Below are 22,283 nucleotides of genomic sequence, written 5' to 3'. Positions count from 1 at the left end.
TCCCCAGTGAGTCCAGCTCCCCTCTTCCGTGCAGGTGAGCCGGACCCGTCTGGCCACGAGTCACAGGGCTGAGAAGTTTGCTGGGGCTTTTTGTTGCTTTCCAAGTTGCCTCAGCACACTTCCCAAGATTGCTTCTCAAGGATGGCCTTACCCCACTGAGCAGCCCAGGAGCCAGAAGCCGACAGGGGCCCTGGAGCTGCTGGCCTCTGATCACCTCCTGGCAGAATGCAGGCATTCCATGTGACCCCTCCTCCCCCATCTAGCCTCACTGAGAAATCAGTGTCTGCCGGGGCAGGAGTGGGTGAAGGGAACAGCCAGGCTTACTGCAAAGGGCAGCCCAGGACCAGTTGTTTAAATAAATGCAGTTTTTGGAAAAGGATGTGAAGAAATAGGAGTGTCAGCATATCCTGTTTTTAAAAATAAACTTCCTGACTAATTCCATTAAATCGGGATTCTTAGTGACTGGGGCTCTAGTTTAGAGGTGAAATCCGGCTGGCAGAGGATTAATTTTACTCAGTACTTAGTTTGTGGCTTTTTTAAATCTGGGAAGGGAGACAATGTTAGGCAGATGAACCATCTAATTCAGACACCTTCCTTTCCTCCTTTCTGATTGTCTTTTAACAAGTGTGACCCAAGTGCAGACTGCTGAGCCCTGGGCCTCATTTTGAGGCCATAAGAGGACACAGGCCTGACTTCAGGAAGCTGTGTCCTTGGGGCAGACAAGGAATCATAGTGCCAGCACTCAAAATGCATACAGTGACAGGAGGGCACAGCTCTCCAGAGTGCAGGGGCCTGAGAGCTCTGAGCCTGTCCTAGAGGGTGAGCAGGACCTTCCTGGGGGACACAGTTGGTTAAAAGTATAGGGGCAGCATCCCCGTGGACACTTGGGGTGTCTGGAAATCTGCTGCACCACAGGAACAGGCTTGGAGTTCAGGAGGAGCTGGAGCAGAGGTGGGAGAGCAGGACAGAGTTGCAAGGGCTGACCTGCTGGTCGCCTTACCTAGACATCCTCCTTCCTGCTCCCCACACTGGTCAGTGCCCAACAGAACTGCTCCAGGCCCATCCCGTGAGCCCCCCCTTGCTCCAGGTCTGACTCACCTGTCTTGTCTCCTGTTGCTAGAGGTGCTTTTTGATCCATGCCGGACATGGTGCCCAGCATCCTCCTGCCAGGCTGTGTGCCAGCTCCAGGACATGGGACTACAGACCCCCCAGCTGGTGCACTGCAAAGCCTGCGACATGGAGTTCTGCTCCGCCTGCAGAGCCCGCTGGCACCCCGGGCAAGGCTGCCCAGAAACCATGCCCATCACCTTCCTCCCTGGAGAAACCAGGTACCTCCTGCACCGGGCGGGGGGGTGGGGGTGGGCGGGCTGCAGGCCCGGAGAAGGAACGTGTCTCTGGGGGACATGGCTGTGCATCCGTCAGCCTCAATGCGCACTCTCCTTCTCGAGATTGTAGTTATGTGTTTGATGGTTGATTTTTGAGAATCATTCACCAGGACTAGGCAAGGCTTTGAAAATATAAGAATCCACAAGAACCACACTCTCCACTACCTGCCTGCAAAAGCGAATGAGCAGACAGTTGTCACCATGTGGGTTGTGAGTCCTGCCATGCCTGTTTTCCCACAAGTGCAGTGTTGAGTGGATCCTGAACAGAGGTGTAGGAACAAGACTCAACAGGGGTGGGGTGTAGACCCCAGAAGGATCACCAACCCAGGATTTCAGCTGACGGAAGCCGAGGACCCATGTCTCCCGAAAACTCCATGTCTGTTGGGAGATTTGGGAAGCAGGCAGGGTTTCTGCCCTGCTCCTCCTCACAGCCAGGTGATCCTGCTATTTGCCCAGGTAGACTTTGTAGCCTCATTCTGTGTATCTTGAAATGTGATAGAATGAACCATAAGAAATTGGTAATACCCAAGTCTTTTCTTTTTCTTTTTTTTTTCCCACTGTCACTTGGCCCTACTAGGTAGAGTGGCCAGGTTCCCAATAGATGGGGGGACTGCCATGTCTGCCCACTGCCTACCCTGAGGCATCTGCACCAGCTACTCTGTGTCTTCCTCTCTCCCCTCCTCCTCTCCCCTAGGCCCCATGCTCCACGTCCCGCCACAGGACCTCTAGTTCCCACGCCACATCCCTGGCCTACTCCTGGTCTGCTTGTTGGTCTCTATGCCTTTAGTGCCCCTTCTCCCGGCTCCTGCTTTCCACAGACTCCTTGCCACCTTTCAGACAGGGCTTGAGTCCCCTCTGCTGAGCTTGCCCGACCCCAGCGCAGGGTCACGACTCCACCCTCTTCCCCCTGGAGATAGTCTGCATGGGCCATTCTCGACATGCTGTGTTTTAAATCATCTGTCTCTGTGGCTGACTCTTCCCTTGGGTTGAGCTCCCACAGGGGCTGTGTGTCTACCTTGGAGCTGCATGCATCCAGCACTCAGATGCCAGGTAGACACCAGCCATCTCTCTTCACTTAGACTCGGGGTCTTAGATGCTTCCACACTTTGCTAGAAGAAACACATTTCTTGTTTGGTTGGATTAAAAATAATTATAAGTAGGAGGCAGGTCAGGGCATCTGCCCCAGGAAGCAGCCAAGTGGCTATTTGGTGAGAGTGAGTGGATCCCCCGTCCTGTGCAGGAAGAGCAGGGTGGGGAAAAAGAGCGTCTGCTGCAGGCGGGAAGGACGAGGCTTCTAGCCCTGGGTTTCCTATGGAGAGACGCTTTCATAGACGGGGAAAGAGCAAAGGTTAGGGCCTAATGACTCAGTTTTCTCCATCCCTGATATCACAGCCTCATTTAAATCATTTCACCAGGGTGACTTGAATCAAGAGTAACAAGTCTAATTTTGTGAACATTTAAAAATCAGGACATTTCACATAAAAATTGGAATTTGGGGCTTCTCTGGGAGTCTGAGTATCTGGCCATACCAAGTCTGTGTTCTCATGTGGGAGATGAGCCCCAGCCACTGCCCTGGGAGGGGGCTTATGGAGAAACCCACAGTCCTCTTAACACCCTCCTGTCTCCCCAAATGAGGCTGTTGCCATGTATGACTGTAAACATTTAGTTGTAGTAGATTTGTTGTTGTTTAGGTTAAATCCTCCCTTTGCCCACGTTTCTGTCCCCACTTGACCAGCTGTACCCATTAGTGTTTCCTGCCACCCCTTGAGGCCGCAGGGCATGTAGACTGTGGTTAAAGTGCCACAGACTCCAGTCCACCCTTTTAAATTTGAGTAGTGCTAACACTTGTTATTAGTAGTAATTTTATCTGTGATCCAGATACCAGTAATCATTCAAGGCCACAGTCTATACCGTGCCTGCATTCAGGCAGAACATAGTGCATCAGATTGGGTATTCCCACAGGTTTTGTTTTGAACATCCCCAAAGCATGTATGGTCTTGCCTCTGGTGGTCTTGCCTCTGCCCATGGCATTTCTTCTAACATCAGCTTGTGGGTCACATGAGAATGTTGGTTTCATTACTCTAAGGCCACACCTGGCTTTCACACCAGAGCAGTTCTAGCTAATCTGACGATCAGCCTCAGTCTCAGGATTTGGTCCCTTGAAACTTTAGGCTCTTTGCAGGATTAACTCCACTGTCAGAGGCCACTGTGGTCTTGCCTTTAGAGGCACGTGCAAATGTGTTGGTCTATCTGTCATGAGGGCAGCCTCACTCACTCTCAGTCCCATCTGCAATCTGCCTGTAAATTTAAGAATTTGAGCTACAGACAGCTTTGTCATCTTGCAGTCACAGCACAGACAGCAACTGTGTGTGGGCAGCCTTTGTGTTTTGCACCTGACCTGTGCAAACCTCCTGGACCTCTCCCCACTCCTTAGAGATGATGCTGGTAGCCAGGTTAGTCTGCTCCGGGGAGAGGAGAGGAGGCCATGAAGATAAGGCGTCAGAGCCTAGCTAGGGTTGATCTGCTCCAAGCTGCCAGGGTGCACAGCTTCTCTGGAGAGCTTTATGGCCTGTCTCCTTCTACCAGTGGACAAAGCAGAATCGCATTCAGCTTGGGCATGGGCTTCAGTGCACTTAGGAACCTGGGGATGAAATGATAAGGAAAGTTCACGTCTCATAGCCAGATGAGTCAGACTGAAGTGAGACTGTTTCATTCCTGTATATACTCTGATGTTTGGGGGAGATCCTTCAGCCAGGATGCATGCAAAATGCCAGCATTTGCTCAGCCTCAGTGGGCATATTGTGAATGAATGTTTGGCCCAGAGTGCACCCATTTTTCTCCTGTGGAGTTGAACTGACGCAATCTGTTCAGGCACTGCCCTCGATACACCATGAGAGGTGGTGACTTCACTTAGCATTTGTGCTTTTTTTCTGGACATCCTCCCTGAACTCTGTGCTACCTTTTCACCACAGCATTAAGTCATTGCCCCTTTTAGAAGCACAGCACACAAGCAAGATGCCACCTGTGCTCTGGGTGTAAGTGACCTTCTCTCATGCTCACACTGGAGAGCTTGGAGAGCCTTCACCCAGTTGACTGTAGGAGAGCCGGCACCAGCCCAGGCCCAAGCCCTTCGCACTGATAGCCACTGCAAATCCAAGCAGAATGCTCAGGAGAACAGTTTTGTGAGATGAGCCATCTAGATCTATGAAAGCAAATAGACTGTGTTTGTGTGTACTCATAACTTAATTCTTTCTGACAACAGTGAATTGCATAAAGTTTACCATCAGCCCTTTGGAAACTAACACAAGCACAGGAAGACGCACGTGACGTTCCAGTCTAGCACCCTCGCTCAGATTCCTTCCTTGAAGCCTTTTGCCCTGTTGTCTCTTGTGTTTTCTGTGCACCCACCTGTAGACACGCACTGCTTTTCCTTTTTAAAGTCCTGATCCAGCCCAGCTGGGGCCGTGTTCTGGTTGCTGGTTTTCTCAACTCCCTGCTTCTTAGGCTAGGTTCTATGTCACTTCATAACCCGAGGTCTTGGTCACCACAGTCAGCCATGCTTCCCGTGTGGCCCACACTGCCTGCCAGTCTCTGGTGGGCCCCTCTGCATGGGTCCCTCACGGACTTTCTCCGACAGCTCTGCTTTCAAGATGGAAGGGGATGACGCACCCATCAAGCGCTGCCCCAAGTGCAAAGTCTACATCGAGCGAGACGAAGGGTGCGCCCAGATGATGTGCAAGAGTTGTAAGCACGCCTTCTGCTGGTACTGCCTGGAGTCTCTGGATGTGAGTACTGCCGCGGGTCTAGGGCCCCAGGGGGCTTTGAGGGTCAAGCTGGGGTGGGAAACGACCAGCCATTCCCCGAGAGCTTGGAGGTTATTCCTGGAAACGGAGAAGTAACAAGATCGCACGTTTGTCCTGAGTTGTGGAAACGTCAACTCAGAGTGCCACTTGTCCAGGCAACCCGTTCAGCAGCTCTGGGCATGGATGCTCGGGCAGGCTTGGGGTTCCACCTGGCTTTCAGGGGTGTTGAGAGCCTCAGTCCTCTGGTGCTACCTAATCAGCTTGGCCGCTGTGTTGATTAGCTGCAGATGTGCAGATGGGGTGGCGTGAGCCATGGGGTGTTTTCCTCAGGGCTTAGGACAGGTACAGACAGTTACCACTCCTGTTGAGGTCCCTTCCTGGCCACCTTCTCACTGTGTCTTCACGTGGCAGAGAGGACACTGGCTAATCCCATCCTGGGTTCCACCCTCAGGACCTCATGGAAACCTAATTGCCATCAAAGACCTCCTCCTGACACCATCACATTGGGGCTAAGGGTGTCCCCAATGGCTGTCCGTGGAGGAGGCACAAATATTCTGCATGTGACAGGGCCTGGTGGTGGGTTAGCAAAGGCGCACAGAGGGAGAGAAGGTCGAGGGCTGGGTGCGGGCGGCTTCCGTTCCTCACAGCCCCACTGTGAGCTTTGTGTCCTTGGCAGATCAAAGAGCGCTGAAAAACAGCCCTGTGACCCTAGGGGGCAGATTCTGAAGGAGCAGATTCTGTTTGGGCAGCTTATCAAGGACAGTCACATGGTTTCAGACAAGGTCACAAGTGTGTGGCTGGAAGGCAGCCCAAGCCCTGGCCAGCCCAGCATTCAGGCTCCCCCTGGGCTCTTCTCAGTTTCCCACCAAGGCCCACGCCATGACACAGAGGCCTCCAGACACAGATGAGTGGACGGTGCTCCTCTCAGGATCCTGCCCACCCCTCAGGCAGTCTCCCTGGTGCTCCCCACTTGTCACACTGTGCCCACATCCACTGCTCACGGGAGCTGGTCCTCTCTAGTCAGCAGACAGTAGAGGGTTGGTGAGTGCTGAGGAGGGCCTTTCCTGGTCAGTCGGCTCTGCAGACCCTCTGTTCACCCAGCACTTCCATGACTTAGGACTATGAATTCTTTTTCTTGAGAGAAAGTCCAGGGAAGTTACTAGTGTTTCCCCAAAGCCCCTGGCTGGCAAGGAAGGGGCCTGGTGTCCAGTGTCCAGCCTCTGACCATTCAAGCTCTAAAACCTGTCACTGATGCCTGGGCCAGGTGGCTTCAAGCCAGAATTGGACAGGACACGTTAAGCCTCACAGAAGAACCTGCCCAAAGCCTCAGTCCTTGTCCTGTGCAGCTGACTGACCGTGACTGTCTGTACATGGCCTGTTGTTTCTCGTGCCCCCGTAAGTAGGGTGACACCTCTGATCAACAGGAAGGAAAATACTCCTTGTCATAAAAACACTGCTGGATTCCCGGCAGCTGCTGGGATCGCTCTGCCCAAGGGCTGCATCAGTAAGTTTAAAATCACAATTAAATTGACACAATGTGGGACGCGTTCAGAGTGCTTCTGTCAGGGGATAAGAAAGCACATCTTAAATCGCCTGTCCTAGTCTTCTTAAGACCTGCACTCAGCATGGGCAGCTCCTCGGGGTGGGAGGGTGGCCGCGTCCTTGATCTGGAGGAGCGTGCCCTCTCCCTAGCATGTGACATGAGAGCATCCTTATAAAGAAGGCTGTCACCGAGGGTGAAGGCCACGGGCAGCCGGGGAGCAGCCCAGTACCAGATGTGGGGGGTGGGGCGGGGTCTCAGCTAAGGACCTGAAGACCAGAAGGTGCTAAGCAAAAGGAACATGACCAGAACTGTTGGGCCCATGACTCAGGTCACCACAAAGGTTTCTATGGGCAGGCAAAGGGCTTTGGCCTTCAGCACAGGGTCCCGTGCACCCACCCAACACCTATCCAAGGACAGTTTGGGTCAGAATCACTTAGAGAGTTTGCACTGGGACCTGCCATGGATCCATGGGTCTATATCTGCAGGTAAAGCCTAGAGCCTTCATTTCCAGGGGATTCTGATGCGCAGAATGCACTATTGCTGGCAGAGATCATTAAAGATTTCTAAACTGAGTAGCGCCATGTGGTTTAGTTTACTTTCCAGAAAACAGATTCAAAACCATTTTAACCTACAGAACAAGACCTCGTGATAGGCTGTTTGGGAGATGAGATGTAAGAATGGAACTTGAACTGATCTAGGTGGTGTGTGCATGAGCGTCCAAGTGAAGGAAAGAGCTCAGTCCTCCTCAGGAGGAAGGAGGCGTGCTCTAACAGTGGACAGAAGAGGCCAGACATGTCGTTGCTGAAGGCAAGCGTGGGGTGGGAAGAGGCTGTGAGTTCAGCTGCCCTGCCTGCCTTCCCACAGAAGAGGGCCAAGGCAAACAAAGGGAGGCCAGCCTCTGCGAGGGCTTCGCAGGATTGCACAGCACCGTGGTATAGACCCCAGGAGACTAGCCTCAGCACCCTAGCGGCTGGCACCCTTCTCCAGATGAGAGAAAGCAAGCTTAGTACCCGGCCTCGCTGAGTGGTTCCAGGAGCCACAAGAGAGCAGCTCATGTCCAGTGCTGCAGTTTCAAAGAGTGGCTTCCTGTCTCTCTGTCACCTGGGGCCCTGTGTTTGCTTACTTTTCCTCAGAAGGAGGTTGTTGACAGAAGTCAGTTGTATGAGTGGACAGCACTGCGCTGGCCCTGCATGGGGCCATTTTGAAGAGCTGCCGTTTCCTGGATTAGCGGTAGGTGGGGAGGGGCTCTCCTTCGTGGAGAAGCAGAGGTTCGTGGAGTACGGCCTCAGGAGTGCTGATGGGGATCTGGATGACAGGCACTGAACTGTGTAGCGTTGCCTGCCTCAGTTCCAGGAAGCTGCGGGTCTGGGGGGTTGTCTTATGAAGTGGTTGGAGAGTCGAGTGGGGAATCGAGCAGATGTCTCCATGAGTGTCAAGAAAGGAGTCTCTGCTCACTCTGTACAGTTGGAGACCCTGTGGGGAGAAGATGTTCCTGGGCTGGTTCTTAGATAAAAAAAGTTTAATGGTCTGAGTCAAGAGGGAGCGGCTTTAGATGAGTAGCTGATGCTGAAGACAGCACAGAAGTGAAGTGGATCTTCTAGTCTCTGGAGTGAGCCTCTGCTGGGTCCTCCCCTGGGACCAGGCAAGGCCAGGCCTCGGGCCCTAGGGAGTAGCACTTGACCTGCTTGTCCACAAGCCCTGAGCTGGCACGGCTTGCTCTTTCCTGCAAGCTCAGGATATGGCCACTGTGCCCAGGGAGGCCCTGCTTTGTTTGGGCTGGGGACATCTGGCTCAGGACCTCTCCAGTGTGCCAGGTGACTGTCGCCCTGGGCTGCTCCTTGTGAATAGTGGTGGCTGGAGGCAGGCGTGTGGCACAGGCCTGCCCTCCTGTCTCCACTGGTTGCGTGTGAAGCAAAGGAGATGTAGCCGCGGTGGAGACCCAGTGAACCGATCCCCTCTCCCTGTCCCTTCCTCTGTCTTCCCCAGGATGACTTCCTCCTGATACACTATGACAAGGGGCCCTGCCGCAACAAGCTGGGCCACTCTCGGGCCTCTGTGATCTGGCATCGGACACAGGTAAGAGGTAGCTGGCCTGGACCTTTGATCTGGATGTGTGTGTGTGTGTGTGTGTGTGTGTGTGTGTGTTCTAGGAAAGGGGACAGTTGGCTGAAGAGCTGCTGTGTAGAAAGGCAGAGCTGGGAATATGGCAACACAGTCCTGCTGGGCAGCTGGCCGGGGGGTGCCCTGGCCCCATGGTGAGTGACCGAGCATCTCCTGCAGCATCACACACATTGCCTGTCTGCTGCTCATGGCCTGAGTCCGGGTCTACTGGTGCTTAACCAAAGGCTTTCCAGAGAAGACCTGAGCTCAGCAAGTCGGTACAAGGGAATGGGGACAGGAAAGGACAGTTGCAGCTGAGTGCCCTGGAAACCCTCAAGTGGTGCACTTTAGGCAGGGGCTGTTTGCAGTGAGCGTTCCCCTCAAGAGCACTGTTATATAAAGCAAGGTGTCCTTGTGGGTGACCCATGTCACTGGCTGCACGCAGCATCTTCCCCACAGCGTGAGCCGCCTGTTGCTTGCCTGGGCTGCCCTAGGGGACCTTGGAGGCAGCCCTTTGCAGTAGCTGCTCATGTCTCTGGCCTAGTGCTGGTCGCAGTCTAGACTACAGACAGGGAGCAGGAGGCTTTGGGATGCCCCAAGCCATGGGGGCCAGGGTGACATTAGCCAAGGCATCACGCCCATCCTCCTCAAGCTTAGAACAAGCCACAGGTGACAGAGGCCCTACACAGGGCCATAGCAAGTCCCCTGGCTGCCAGGAAATGCACCTCTTAAAAACCCGGGGCTTTACCAAGTTCAGTGTGGATAAGTTTTCAGGAATGGTGGCTAGATGAGCTCTTCCGGGGTGTGTGTGGAGTCAAGTACCCCCAGCTGTGGTGCCTAGAGAAATAGCAGGCCCTGCACTGCTAGAGGCTTCACCATGCCACCCCTCCTTCCTCACACCCTCCAGGACATCCTATTTCCTGTCCAGAAGTACCCAGAAGGGGTGATGAGGCTGACTGGCCCAAGGGCTTCGTTTGCTGCCCTCTAATCAGGAGATTTGGTTTTGGCTGTAGGCGCTTTCTCTCCTGGGGATGCTTAGCCTAAATGCTCCTCTCCCACCTCCATGTGAGTCCATCTGCACAGGACGCTGCCACCAAGCTCTGCCAACTCGCTGGCTCAGAACAGCAGAAACGTATTGTCTCTGGAAGCCAGAAGTCTGGGGCCAGGGTGTGGCCAGGGCCTCGCCCTGACCCTGTGGGGAGCCCCCCTGGCCTCCTTAACTCTGGGCTTTGCCAGCACTCGGAGCCCTCTGGCTGGAGAGCATCCTCCAGTCCTGACCCCAGGTGGTGTCTTCCTCTCTGGGGCTTCACGTTCTCTTCCTGTGTCTGGCTCTGTGTCCAAAGTCCTTCTTTGTATGAGGTCAGCAATCAAATTAAATTAAATCCCATCCCGTTAACCGCATTTTAACTTGATTACGTCTGCAAAGACCCTGTTTCCAAAGAGGGTCACTGTGTACCTAGGGGCTTAGGACTTCAACATGTCATTTTGGAGGGACACAATTCAACCCATAGAAACCCTCTCCAACAGTGTAGGATACCACAGGGGGTCACATCCTTCTCAGCCCTTGTTTTTGCCTGGGCTGTATCTAGAGGGGATTCGGGAGCTGCTGGGGCTTCCTGCATCTGCATAGCCACTCCCGGACCAGAGGCTGCTGTGTGGACTCCATGGCTTGAGGCGCCTGCCTCCTTCTTCCATTGCCTTCCCAGAATCAAGCTGAGCCGTGGAGGAGCCGGAATGTGCATTTCTGTTTCTCTAGAGTGAACCCACACGCAGGCCGCTGGCCTCTGCCAGGAGAGGGGCTTGTCCAGTGCTGGCTCTCCCTTCTCCCCCGGGCACTGAAGAGCTTTTCACCCAGGCCCAGCTCTGCTCATGGCGGCACTTGTTTTAGCCCCGATGGTGCACGCGCGCTCACACACACACACACACACACACACACACACACATGCAAGCATGGGTTTGCCGGGGACGTCTCCGTCCTGAGCAGAAGGGCAGGACGCGCTCTCAAGTGCTCATCTCCTGGAAGCTTCACGTGGGGTGTTCTGCAGGTGCTGTTCATGAGCCAGTGAGGTGGGCCCTGGAATGCCAGCTTTGTCATCTGAAACCAATACTGGAACGTCTAGAATAGCTTCTTTGCATCTCTGAAGTGAGAAAGTTGGACTGGACTACAATTCAGCATCCGCTTGACACCACTGGGCTCTGCCTGCCTTTGCCGTGTTCTGAGGTCATGTTCCAGCACATCAAAGGCGCCCTGTACACTTTCCTGGGTCTTTGATTGTGGTTGAGTTTCCCCAAACCTTTGAATGTGCTTTGGGGACTCCCTGGAGAGACTCCTCGGAGAACTGTCATTCTCCCTCCAGAGGGTGGGTCCCACAACCACTTGCCTGTCCTTCATCATGAGAGGCACTGGGCCAGGGTGGGGCCTTGAAGTGGCTACAAAGAGTGAGTTCTGTCCTTACGCAGCATCTGGTACCAATGGAGGCTGGCTCTCTGCAGACCTCAGGGTTGCTGGTGCGGCTGTCACTGTGCTTCTCAGTGACCCTCTCAGGGCTCTGACCGGTACCATCCTGTCTCCTAGCCTGTGGTCTGGTGCCTGACACCTCCAGCAAGCTCACCAAGTGATTCTGTCTGTTTCATGGTGTTTGATTGTCTCATGATTTCCTCTTGGCCGCATTCTCCTGGTGATATCCATCCACCTACCACCAGCTGGCATAGATTGGTAACCCGGCTTGTCAAAGAGTATGCGCAGTTAGACAGGATAGACCAAGTGAGAAGAGAAGAGGGCATCAGGTTGGCAAAAATGTGAGCATTTGGTCAGAGATTCGGGGCCTGTGGCTCCTTTGAGACTGATAACTATGTACCAGTCACATGGGCTCTCAGGAGAGCCTTTCAAATAAGACTTTCCACATGTTCTTATGGGCCCAGGCATTAGTGTGCAAGTGATTTTAGCAAAGCACAACCCAATTCACACTGTGATCCAGTCACTGATTTCACATTCTGCAGAGGAAGGTCTCTGGCTGGGCAGCAGTAGTGATTCCCCAGCATGTGCACCACCCAATTTATCATCATGATGCTCATTTGTTTAATGCAGTCTTGCTTATAAACACATATATGTGTGCATGGGATGCGTGTGCAAGTGTGTGGTCTTCAGAAGAAATCCCCATTCAAGGTATCCTTTCCTTCACACATCTGGGATGCTTTAGCAGCTGATAATTTTAGATCTGACAATGGCTTTTCGAGATCTTTAGCTGAGAAACCAGGCCCATGGAAAAGTGGAGTCAGAACACATCCCAGAGCATTCACATACTTATCACTCTGAGCACTAGATGGCAGCCTAACTCCATCCTCGGATTTCAATTCTGCACTCCCTGCAGCCTGGGAGGGGTGCAGCTGGTGGACAAGCTGGTCATAAAGCAAAGTATGTTTCCCTCGCACAGCAGCACTATCTGATTTCTACGACAATATGCCTATGTTTTAAGCTTATTATTTTCAGCATTTACACACACTAAGGGATAAACATGTTTTTAAAGAAAAATCAAAATTTGTAATAGTATTGGGCTTTCATCCTTGGGAATGACAAGTGTCAGGCCGTCCTCTAACTTACCATGCCTGTGTCTTTCCCCTTGTCCCAGGCGGGATGCTTTACCCAGTCTTTCTTGTATACTAACCACCTCCACACCTCTGTAACCCCAGCTGTCCCCATGGGGAACCCTTCTTTCCTCCAGAAGATGTTGGTGACTGTTGTTTGGAATCCCTTGCACCTGGAGCGTGAGGGCAGTTTCTGTAAGATGCATTATTCCATTACATCTTGGTCTTTCTCCACCAGAGTGCTTCTTGAGGGCCAAGATCTCAGGCACCTTTGCACTCTCAGCACCTGGGACATTGTTAGAGGGAACTCAGCTCATTGGAGGCACAGATGGATGGGAGAAGGGAAGGGAGGAGAAAGGCAGAGAAGGAATTAGGAGGAAGGGGGAAAATTGAAGGGAAGCCAATATGTGTGGATGAGAGCAGAACTGGGGATGAATGCACATAAGGGTGTTTGGTTGAGCAGACGTGTTGACGGGTGGACGGGGGTTCATGGGGGGATAGAGAATGCATGGGAGTGGTGGGTGGGTGGGTGGATGGAGGATGTGGGGTGGTGGTGTTGCTCACACTCAGGGAACCCATGGACCAGGCTTCCTTACCTCTGCTCTTTGCTCCTTCTCCAGGTCGTGGGCATCTTTGCTGGCTTTGGGCTCCTGCTCTTGGTGGCCTCTCCATTCCTGCTGCTGGCCACCCCGTTTGTACTCTGCTGCAAGTGCAAGTGCAGTAAGGGGGACGATGACCCGCTACCCACCTAGAGGAAGCACGGTGCTGCCGAGACCCCGCCTCCGGGACGTGTAGCTCCCCACCCACCCCCAGCCCCCCACTAAACATTTCTCTTGCCTTATGTGCCCCATTGAGCTTCACAGTGTCAGGCTGGATGCCGTGATTTCAGGGACCGATGTCAAGGTGTTGCCAAGGCCCCGGGTGTGGTCGCCTAGTCTTGGGGAAGGCAAGACAGGCAAGGGCTGGGCACGTCCCCACAGCATCAGTCTCTACAGACCGGAGCGACAGTGTCAACAGAAGTACACCAGGCCTTTCCTCCCCGGGGCATGGCGGTAGGCTAGGAACATCTGGTGGGGGCTCAGAGACCTTCTCCTTCAAAATGTTGTCCTCTCCTCCTTGGCTTCAAGATGGCACCATGTTGAGGGAGGTCGGATCACATCTGTCTTCAGACAGAATTTAATTATTCCAACTTGAAAAAAGCACTCAGTTCGTGACAACTGTTTTTATTACTAATGGCATTTAGTGAGGTCCTTTTTAGAAGGCTTTTCTTTTATCCTAGTTGAGTAGTGAAAACCAACAAGGTGCATATGAACCATCCTATGCCTTTCTTAAAATGTGCATTTTAAGAAGTTATAGTGCAGCGACTTTTCTGGCTTGACCACTTTTCAGGAGACTTGGAAAGCCTTATGCACTCTGTGTTTTTCTTGAAACTTGCTGTAATAACTTTCTGAATGCTGTAAGCTGTGTACTGTTGTAAACACGGTTCCTATGTCGCTGCTTTTATTGGAAAATACTGACATGTTTAAAGGAACATCTCCACAAGAGTCACCTTTTGTTCCCTCTGCTATGGGGATTCAGGATACCCACAGGGCTTGTTCCTTCTCACCCAGGTAGCGGCAAATAGTTTTTAATGTCTTCTAAACCAATGGTTTACTAAGAAATAGTTCCACTCAGAATGACTATGGTTTGGCCTCTGGCCCCAGTTTTCAAGTCAGACAGTAAAAAGAAAATTGCATTATTGATCCTGGGAGCCAGGGCCTTCTGCCAGAGGCTGGGGGGCCCTTGGAGAAGGGGCAGAAGTTTCTGGATATTCACATTTTTAAAATGCTTTAATTATTTTGAAAAATCATGTGTCTCACACAGTTCCAAGCCCTGTAGCTAACCAGTTTGCCCTGACTGGATAAAACGCTTGCAGTTCACTTCTGATGTGGGGATTTTACCACTTGGTCTTTCCCAGGGCTCTGTGTGACTGTTTCCATGGCAAAGAAATGCACGGATCAATAAGATGCACGTTACTCCATCACTAGTCTGAAGGGTGGATAAAGCGTTTCCTTTAAAGAGAATTTACTATGAGAGCCACATGTGCTTGCCAGGAACAAGAAGAAAATATTGTGGATTTATTACAGTGGAATTTCTTAAGACTTATTAAGAATTCTACCAAGGAGTAAAACAAAAGCAAAGTCCTTTTATCTCAGTTGTTTGCTCATTGCAAGCACATTTTAAATATGAGGTTATTTTTTGTGTGTTTGACTCGACATTTACACATCCGTCTCAGGTCCTAGTATATCTTCCCTGCCTGCAAATTTCTTCTTTATTTCTTGACAGTGAATAGTTACGAAACAGAATCACTTCTCTCTTCACCTCTAGTATTGATTTTCTTTATGAAACAAGAGCCATTTAGGAGATCAGTCTGCATCAAAATTATGTTCGAGAAGTTTTCTTTGTAATTGCAGTTTAAAAGTTCAGGAACTAAATAAGAACGTAGCTGAGGCTGTCTTTCAGGTGGGTCTCTGCAGTCTGAGATGTTGTTATGCATGAAAGGAATTTTCTGGAGATGGGCAACAACTCCATGAGCCAGTGGCCTGGGGACTTGGGACTTAAACCTGTAATCTGTAGGCACAGTTGCCTGGCCACATTGCCTATCAAAGGCGGAAGGCATTTGGCCCTCTTTCCAGTGGCCTCTGGGGTAGACCTTCATGATGCCCCTGTCCTCCCAGGCTTGAATAGCTGCTGTCCATCACATGAGTCCACTCAGCAGTGCCCCATCTTTGGGGAGGGTTAGAGCCCAGAATGGGAGCCTAGACCCCTTATTCCTAGAGGGGTGGCATGTCCTGTCTTGGAGGAGTCTCTGGCCCCATGACACACATCTCTAGCCCCAACCATCCTGTGCCTTCGTGTGCAATGTGCTTCAAAAGCATGTGGTTTGGTGAGGTACAGACCACAGCAATTCTGGGGCCACCAGGGCAGTCAGATAAGCACTGAGCTTTTGTATCAAACCTGCCTCTGTTTGCTCAGTGTGATTTAATATAAAAGTGAAACTGTCCACCCCTATGTAAATGCCAGTAAGATCACCGGAAGATACTGAAAGTAGCATTTCCCTCATCAGAATCCTTTTCTCTTAGTAAGGAATGCCATACCCATTTGTTACAGCAATGCAATCTTCACATGCTGGATGTAAAATGTAAATAGATTATGAGAGGATGGTCCTCCGTGTGAACTTAGGTCTTATCTGCACTCAGTAGATGGACTCATTACTGTTATTCGGCATGGTCTGTCCTGGTTGGAAAGTGACATTCACTTTCACAGATGATTTTCTCTTTGATGTCCTGCTAGCATGTACTTTTATTCATTGAGAGGCCTTTAACTCCTGGGACTGGGAGAGGCCCTTAGTGAGAGGCCAGGGCTGCTGCAGGGTGGACCAGTGGGGGCCCAGGGTTGACCTGTAGCTACCTGAAGCCCTTGGGCAGCTCACCATCTCACCAGGCTTTTACTAGAGGTGCCTGGTTTCTGTCTGGCTCAGCCAAGTGTCCTGTGTCCCCACAGATGTCCTGGGGGACCAAGTCTGTTCAGGTGGCAGAGATTGACTTCACAGCTAAGCTGAGGCAGACCTTGATTGCATGAGCAACATCCTAATCAGTTCTTCCTCCTCAGCTCCCAGGAGCGGCTCAGACTGCAGAATGAACCCCTGGCACCTCTTCCAAGGGAACACATTCTCCTTACAATATATTCCATATGGCACATTCTGCCATAGGAGAGCGAACGTCAGAGGTGAAAAGATGACTTCGAGATGAATTTATCTTTTTCATGTAGGCTGCAAAAAGCAAAAGTTATGTAACAAATTACAAGAAAAAAAATTCCCTTGGTAGTGTAAACATGAGGGAGTTGGAATGAACCAGGGTGGACTTTTTGTATTTTCTCAGATTACTGTTTATTGATAAACACACCTGTGTGTGTATATGTATATACATATGTAAATCACAGATCATCAAGGGAAAACATTTTGCATGTTCAATGCTCCATGAAGGTCTCCTTAGAACATACCAAAGCTTGTTTTTTCCTTTTAATTGACCCAGGCCCTTATGAAAATAAGCAACATGAAGGGATTATGACAGATGATTGCCAAAAACCCCCAATGGAGCGAAAGGGCCCACGTGAGACGCCATTGCTGGTGCGTCCCCTGGGGAGCATGCCCGCTGGTCATCAGTTCCTTGGTCTCTGGCCGCCTCTGGTGTGCGCAATCTGTCTTCCACAGTTCCAGAGCCCTCAGCGCAGGGTAGCTACGTGCCACGTGCCACGTGCCTGACCTGTCTTTCCTTTGCTCACTTTGCCGTGGGTGTGTTTGAATCTTGTGTAAACGCATGCGTGAGTGAGCCATGCACATGTATACTTTATGTATTTGACAAGTGGTGGTAAAACAAAAAACAAATTTGGTTTGTGTTTTTGAAATGTCAGTACGTTTTGTGCCACTAACACTGTGATGTATAAAAGAACTGTTTGGACGCCTTTCAATGTTGTGTTTTGTACTTTGGAATCACATGGAAAAAGTTTCATTTGTAACTTCAATACATATTTTAAATGTATTGTGTCTTACGTAGTTTGTCCCCCTTTCAAAGGGATTTCTTTTTAAAGATGTTTTGGCTGGAATACAGGTGACTTTTTAAAATCCTGCTTGGCTCCATCTTTTGTAGACGCCTAATTGACGACTGACCACTAGATTGAAATACTGGGATGAGAGGTGGGAGGGAGAGAGGGCTGGCCAGGCGGGGGATGCTCTGTCCCTCTGTAAACCCAGCGTTTTTATTGGGGATCTTCTTTCTTGGGAGTGGTCTCAACTCTCAGATGACAAAATAATCTGCCTCCTTGGGGTTGAGTTGCCACATGTACCATTCTCTGGGTCCTTGTGGTGTCAGACTAGAAAAGCATCCCTGCGAAGCATCCTGCTCAAGCACCCAACCCCAGCCCCAGAGATGAGGGCTTACAAACCTGCCATGTTTTACAGGGAGCATCATAAACTCAGTGATCATTCTCTCTCTCTGCTGCAAAAAAGTAAATATGGATATTTCTTATTTAATAAGAAATTCAGCCATCTTTCAATATCTACAAGGAACTGGTTCCAGGAACCAGCCCCTCGGATACCAAAGTCCACAGATGCCCAAGTCCCTGCATACAAAGTTGCAGTGTTTGCATAAAACCTGGGCACAACCCCCCACACGTACTTTAAGTTACCTATAGATTGCTCATAAATCCTAATAAAATCTAAATGGATGTTTTGCCTAGGGGAGAATCACAGGGAAGAAGTCTGCATGTGCAGTACAGAGTTATTTAAATTTTGTTCTGAATGTTTTCGATGCACTATTGCTCGAGGTAATCCTTGCAGACCTGCAGATAAAGAGGACCAATTGTAAGGGGAATCCAGAGATCAGGGTGTTTCCTTGATTTTCATCTGCCCCGGCTAAACTTCAGGGAGGGATATACCTCATTCATTAACAGGACACTAGACCAGGGATAGAGAATGGGAGAGTTTCTTCTCCCATATTTAAATTTCAGGATCCACTCTGAGTGACTTGAGGCACAGGGTGAGGCACAGTTTCTTAGCTGGTGACTCGAGGGGGTGAAAGAGTTTGTACAACTGCTCTCGGGGGCTCTTGGTCTGAAGAGGGGACAGAGAAGGCAGTCAATTGTTGTAAGTAGTACAAATGCTGTAGTAGACAATGCACAGCAGGCTTTGGGGACCCCACATGTGGGCATTCTGCAGTCCTGGATGTCAGAGAGGCCTGTGCAGAGGATGTCGTATGTGAGCTGATCTTGCAGACAAGGAAGTGTTGGCCATGGAAATGGGCGGAGAAGAGAATTCATGGGAGTGGTCCCTCCAACAGCGCAGGCCCTTGCCTCATGATCTGCTGGGATGGAGTGTGTGCTGGAGGCCAGCCTCCTAGAGGCACAGGAACGTGGCCCTTGCTATAGAGGATCTGGGCGAGCGTGTTCATTGCCGCAGGCTGCTGAAGAAACGCACCGCCTGGGAGGCTACAGCAGCTTATCTGCTGCCTGACAGTGTGAAGGCTGGGAGTCCCAGGGCTAGGTGTGGGCAGGGGTGGATCCTTCTAGAGCTTTCTCTGGTGATGGCTGGCAATCCGTGACATTTTCTGGCTGGTGAATGCATCACCAAGTCTCTGCCGCCACATTCACATGGCCTTCTCCCTGCATGTGTCCCTTTGTAAGGGTGCAGTTAGACCAGGCCCACCATGGTGACCTCTTCTTAGTTTAACCATCTGCAAATGCCCTATTTGCAATAAGGTCACCTTCCCAGGCCCTGGGGTTGGGACATCTTTTGGAGGGAACACCACTGAGCCCCTCTGAGGGGATGTGGTCCACAAGTGGACACTCTGGTCCCAGGGAGGCCAATCCCGGGAGTCTGAGGACCAGCTGCCTGGGGGTGCTACCTGGGGGCTGTTCAGAAGCAACTCTTCCCCACACTGGCTGAACCTCAATCCCTTCGAGCTAACCTGGCAGGTGGGGATTGCTCCCCAAAATCCTGCTGTTTATTTGCAAGTGGATTTGTGTGTATATATAAGCATTTTTTTTCCCAAAAATTTAAAAAATATATTTTGTCAGTGTTTTCAAACAGAAAAAAACTCAAGAACTCGAATTACAGGGTCCTGAAAGGAAGGGACAATACTGAGCTGACCGGCTCTTATACCCAGGGTGGCTTTTGATGCTGACCTCACCCCAGGCTTCCCTGGGGAGACTGTGAAGTGGCTGGGACCATGGGACAGGTCACATTCTCAGCTTGGCTCTATAGAGAGTGATCGGCGATCACTGCTCCCTGCCCAGTCACAGCTTGCTCTTCCCCTTCCAGTCGCTCAGGGTGTGCACTGAGGAAGCTGGCCTTGACTGGGAGCCAGACGAGGCACCAGGACAGAGCACGGTACTATCCGCAACGTCGGGGAGGGCTGGATTCTGGGCCCAAGGGGCTGATTCCCTGTGCATGAACCTCAGCCTGGGAGCACTGGTTTCCTCATCTGAAAACGAGGGTAAAATGTACCTCACGGGATCTTTCTGAGGACAAATGACAAAGTGGTAAATAAAACACCAAGAAAAATGGAATAAAATTCTCCATAGGGGAAAATCCTAATTTTGCACTCTGAAAAGTCATTTGCTCATTTCCTGGGTAATTATTTGAGTCTTTCTAAAATCTGTTTTTACTTATCCTATTGATCTCTTTATCATTGAGGAAATCCTGCAGAGCATACATTCACATCTTCACCACGTAGGGACGCACCAGCAAGCATGAGCTCTTCTCAGAGTTTCTCACCTCATCGAAACAGTTTTTAAGGGCCCCAGATCCAGAAGGGCATGAACCTGGGAAGTTCCTGACTGTGGAACATGCCATAGTGTCATCCAGGGACTTGGAAATGGACAGTGTAAGCATGGGTGTTTCTTCTCTAGGTCACCAACTTGTGTTCTTGTAGGACACGTAGTTGGGACTTGCTGAACACTTGTCAAATGAAAGAACTGGCTCCTGTTGCCCGCAGTGTGGGTGAGTGTGTGGGAGCCTGGCCAGTCAGATGGGGTTGTTCAGCTAAATAAACGAGGAAGACGATTAAACTTCAGATGAGGGTGTGCAGACGGCAGAGAGGGAGAGCCTCACTTCAGTTGGGGAGAAATCCGGATTAGAACCGGGAGGTTTCTAATAGCGATCACCTGGCTTTCTCCTTTCCAAGGGGCCTGTTAAGCCTCACAAGCCTGCAAGTCATTATCTTCAGATTATAATAAGAAAATGGGCTTGGGGCGGCCCCATGCCGCAGAGTGAACCGGGGGCCCAGGTGTACCTGACCCAGCCTTCCTGCCAGCTCTCCCCACACCTTCTTGATTTGCACCTACTGACCTGCAGAGACATCCTTCAGTTATGTAGGCCGCTTGTTTTCTGGCCCTGCAAGAGTTTAAACTATGTTCTGTCTGAAGATAAAAATCCCACTTGAAAACAGAAGCCCCCACTCCTACGGCTTCCACACCAGCTCCATAAACCAAAAAAAAAAAAAAAAAAAAAGAAAGAAAGAAAAGGCCAGGCATCCTGAGGGGAGGCGGCTCTCAGACACAATGAAACCAGAGATTCTTTTAAATCAGAAGACACACCTTTCACTCCCACCCCCAGTGACCACAGGAGGACCACCCCCCAGGGGTTCTGGACCGCATTAGGCTGGACAGGGTGCCCGCTGCAGGACAGGGGACAGGGTACCCGCTGCAGGAGAGGCAGTGCACATCCTCGGTAAACATTCTGTTCAGAGGAGGATTCCCACAACCATCCTAGGAAGGAGGACACCCTTAATGCCACAGTTCTTTACTTGGGTGAGGAAACTAAGACTCAGAATCATTAAGACTCTACCCAATAATAAGTGACTGGTAGACCACAGGTCACAGTCCAACCCTGCAGCCTGCAGAAATGAACACAGGGCTTAGGAAGAGGCCAAGGCCACTGCTTGTCAAGGGTGACTCATGGTGGCCAGAGGGGTGCGGGGGGTGGCTGGCTGGGAGCAGATGGCTAGGTGCAGCCTGGCTGGGACTGAGGGAGGGACTGCACAGCGTGGGCTCCTGTCCTAATCTGTCCTGGTAGGACAAGACCACCTTGGAAATCGACACTCCCCACAATTTGAAATAGACTAGAAACGAGCCAGAACAAAATTAAAAACCCTGAAAGTAAAGCTGTCGAGGTGCACTGAGCCCATTGCAGAGAAGATGGGCTTAACCTGAGGTCAGTAGGAGTGTGAAGGGGATAATGCCCAGGCACAGTGGCCAGGGACTCCCCAGCAGACACCTGCTCTGCAGAAGCCTATGATGAGCAGAGTGCAGAGCTGCAGAGCTCAGGAGGATTTGGTGCAAACAATGGTACTCTTGTGGGGGATGATGCGGGAGGGCTTTGGGACCTGAGGAAGCATGCATGAAAACTGTCCCTGCATCAGGGCAAGTTCGGAAGGTGCCCTGTGCAGTTAGGGAGGAGTTGCACTTCCGGCAGCAGCAGGGCAAGGAAGGGAAAGCACAGAGGCATGAAGGGGTGGCATTTCCAGAACAGCTGCATGGTGGCCAAGCAGTTAATGTTCAATTAATGTTTGCTGCTTGAATGAGCAAATAAATGCTCATCCATATGGTTGAAGCCTGGGCATGGGGTGAAACTGAAAGGGTATAAATTGTTGATCAATGGCAAGAGCAAAAGCTGAGAGGTGAGCAGCTGGGAAACAAAACTCACTCTCAGGAGAGAGAAGCTCCAGGGATTTTGCTTGATGACTCCACCCAGCACAAAAGATCCTGAAGTAGGCCTCCCTTGGGGTCCACAAAGGAGGAGGACAAAAACTCCTCTGTGCTCAGCTATTTGAGAACTTTTCAGGGACAAGAAAATGAGGTTGCAGAGAGAGCGGGATCCGCTCTTATATCCTGCACAACTCTAATACATTGTTGGTGCACAATGAATGTTAAATAATAATTTAATGTTTTTATTAATGACAAAGGAGCAATCAGCATGTTAATGAAACTTGCAGATGATACTAAACTGGGAGTTATTACAAATACCAATTAGGAGCTGCAGACAATGAAGAGGACAAAAAAGAGGGAAAGTTACAACAAAGCAAGTTTCTGTTTTGCAAAATACAAGCATATGCACCTGCAAAAAAATGCATACTGTGGGGAAGGGGGCAGCCCACGCAGGCTTAAAGGGGAACCGTCCCAAGGCGGTGGGTTTTGGACACACTGGGCTTGGGCCTGTAATGCATTGTGGTGGGCAAAGTGCCATTTGTCCTCGGTTCCCAGCTGAGAATGCATTCAGCACCCAGTCACCCCATTGTGGTGGCACTTCAGAAGCTAGGCATGACTGAACTC

At 51.0% G+C, this 22,283-nt stretch overlaps 1 protein-coding gene across 5 annotated transcripts in view; it reads left to right on the top strand.

Annotated features, from left to right (window-relative positions):
* Positions 1–17,083, top strand: part of RNF144A (ring finger protein 144A) — a 95,639-nt gene extending 78,556 nt beyond the window's left edge. For 4 of the 5 annotated variants that reach the window (XM_081265313.1, XM_081265310.1, XM_081265311.1 and 1 more), the window contains 4 exons: positions 1,121–1,328; positions 5,023–5,170; positions 8,718–8,807; positions 13,037–17,083. In XM_081265313.1, coding sequence (XP_081121439.1) covers positions 1,121–1,328; positions 5,023–5,170; positions 8,718–8,807; positions 13,037–13,168 — 578 coding nt within the window. In that variant the 3' untranslated portion in view covers positions 13,169–17,083. The remainder of the gene's footprint in view (positions 1–1,120; positions 1,329–5,022; positions 5,171–8,717; positions 8,808–13,036) is intronic. The other variant, XR_014018651.1, reaches the window with a different exon arrangement.
* Positions 17,084–22,283: the final 5,200 nt, after the last annotated feature.

Source organism: Spermophilus citellus (genome assembly GCF_964194105.1).
Source record: "Spermophilus citellus genome assembly, chromosome: 13".
Taxonomy (NCBI): Eukaryota; Metazoa; Chordata; class Mammalia; order Rodentia; family Sciuridae; genus Spermophilus; species Spermophilus citellus.
This window is presented reverse-complemented; position numbering and strand designations above follow the sequence as displayed.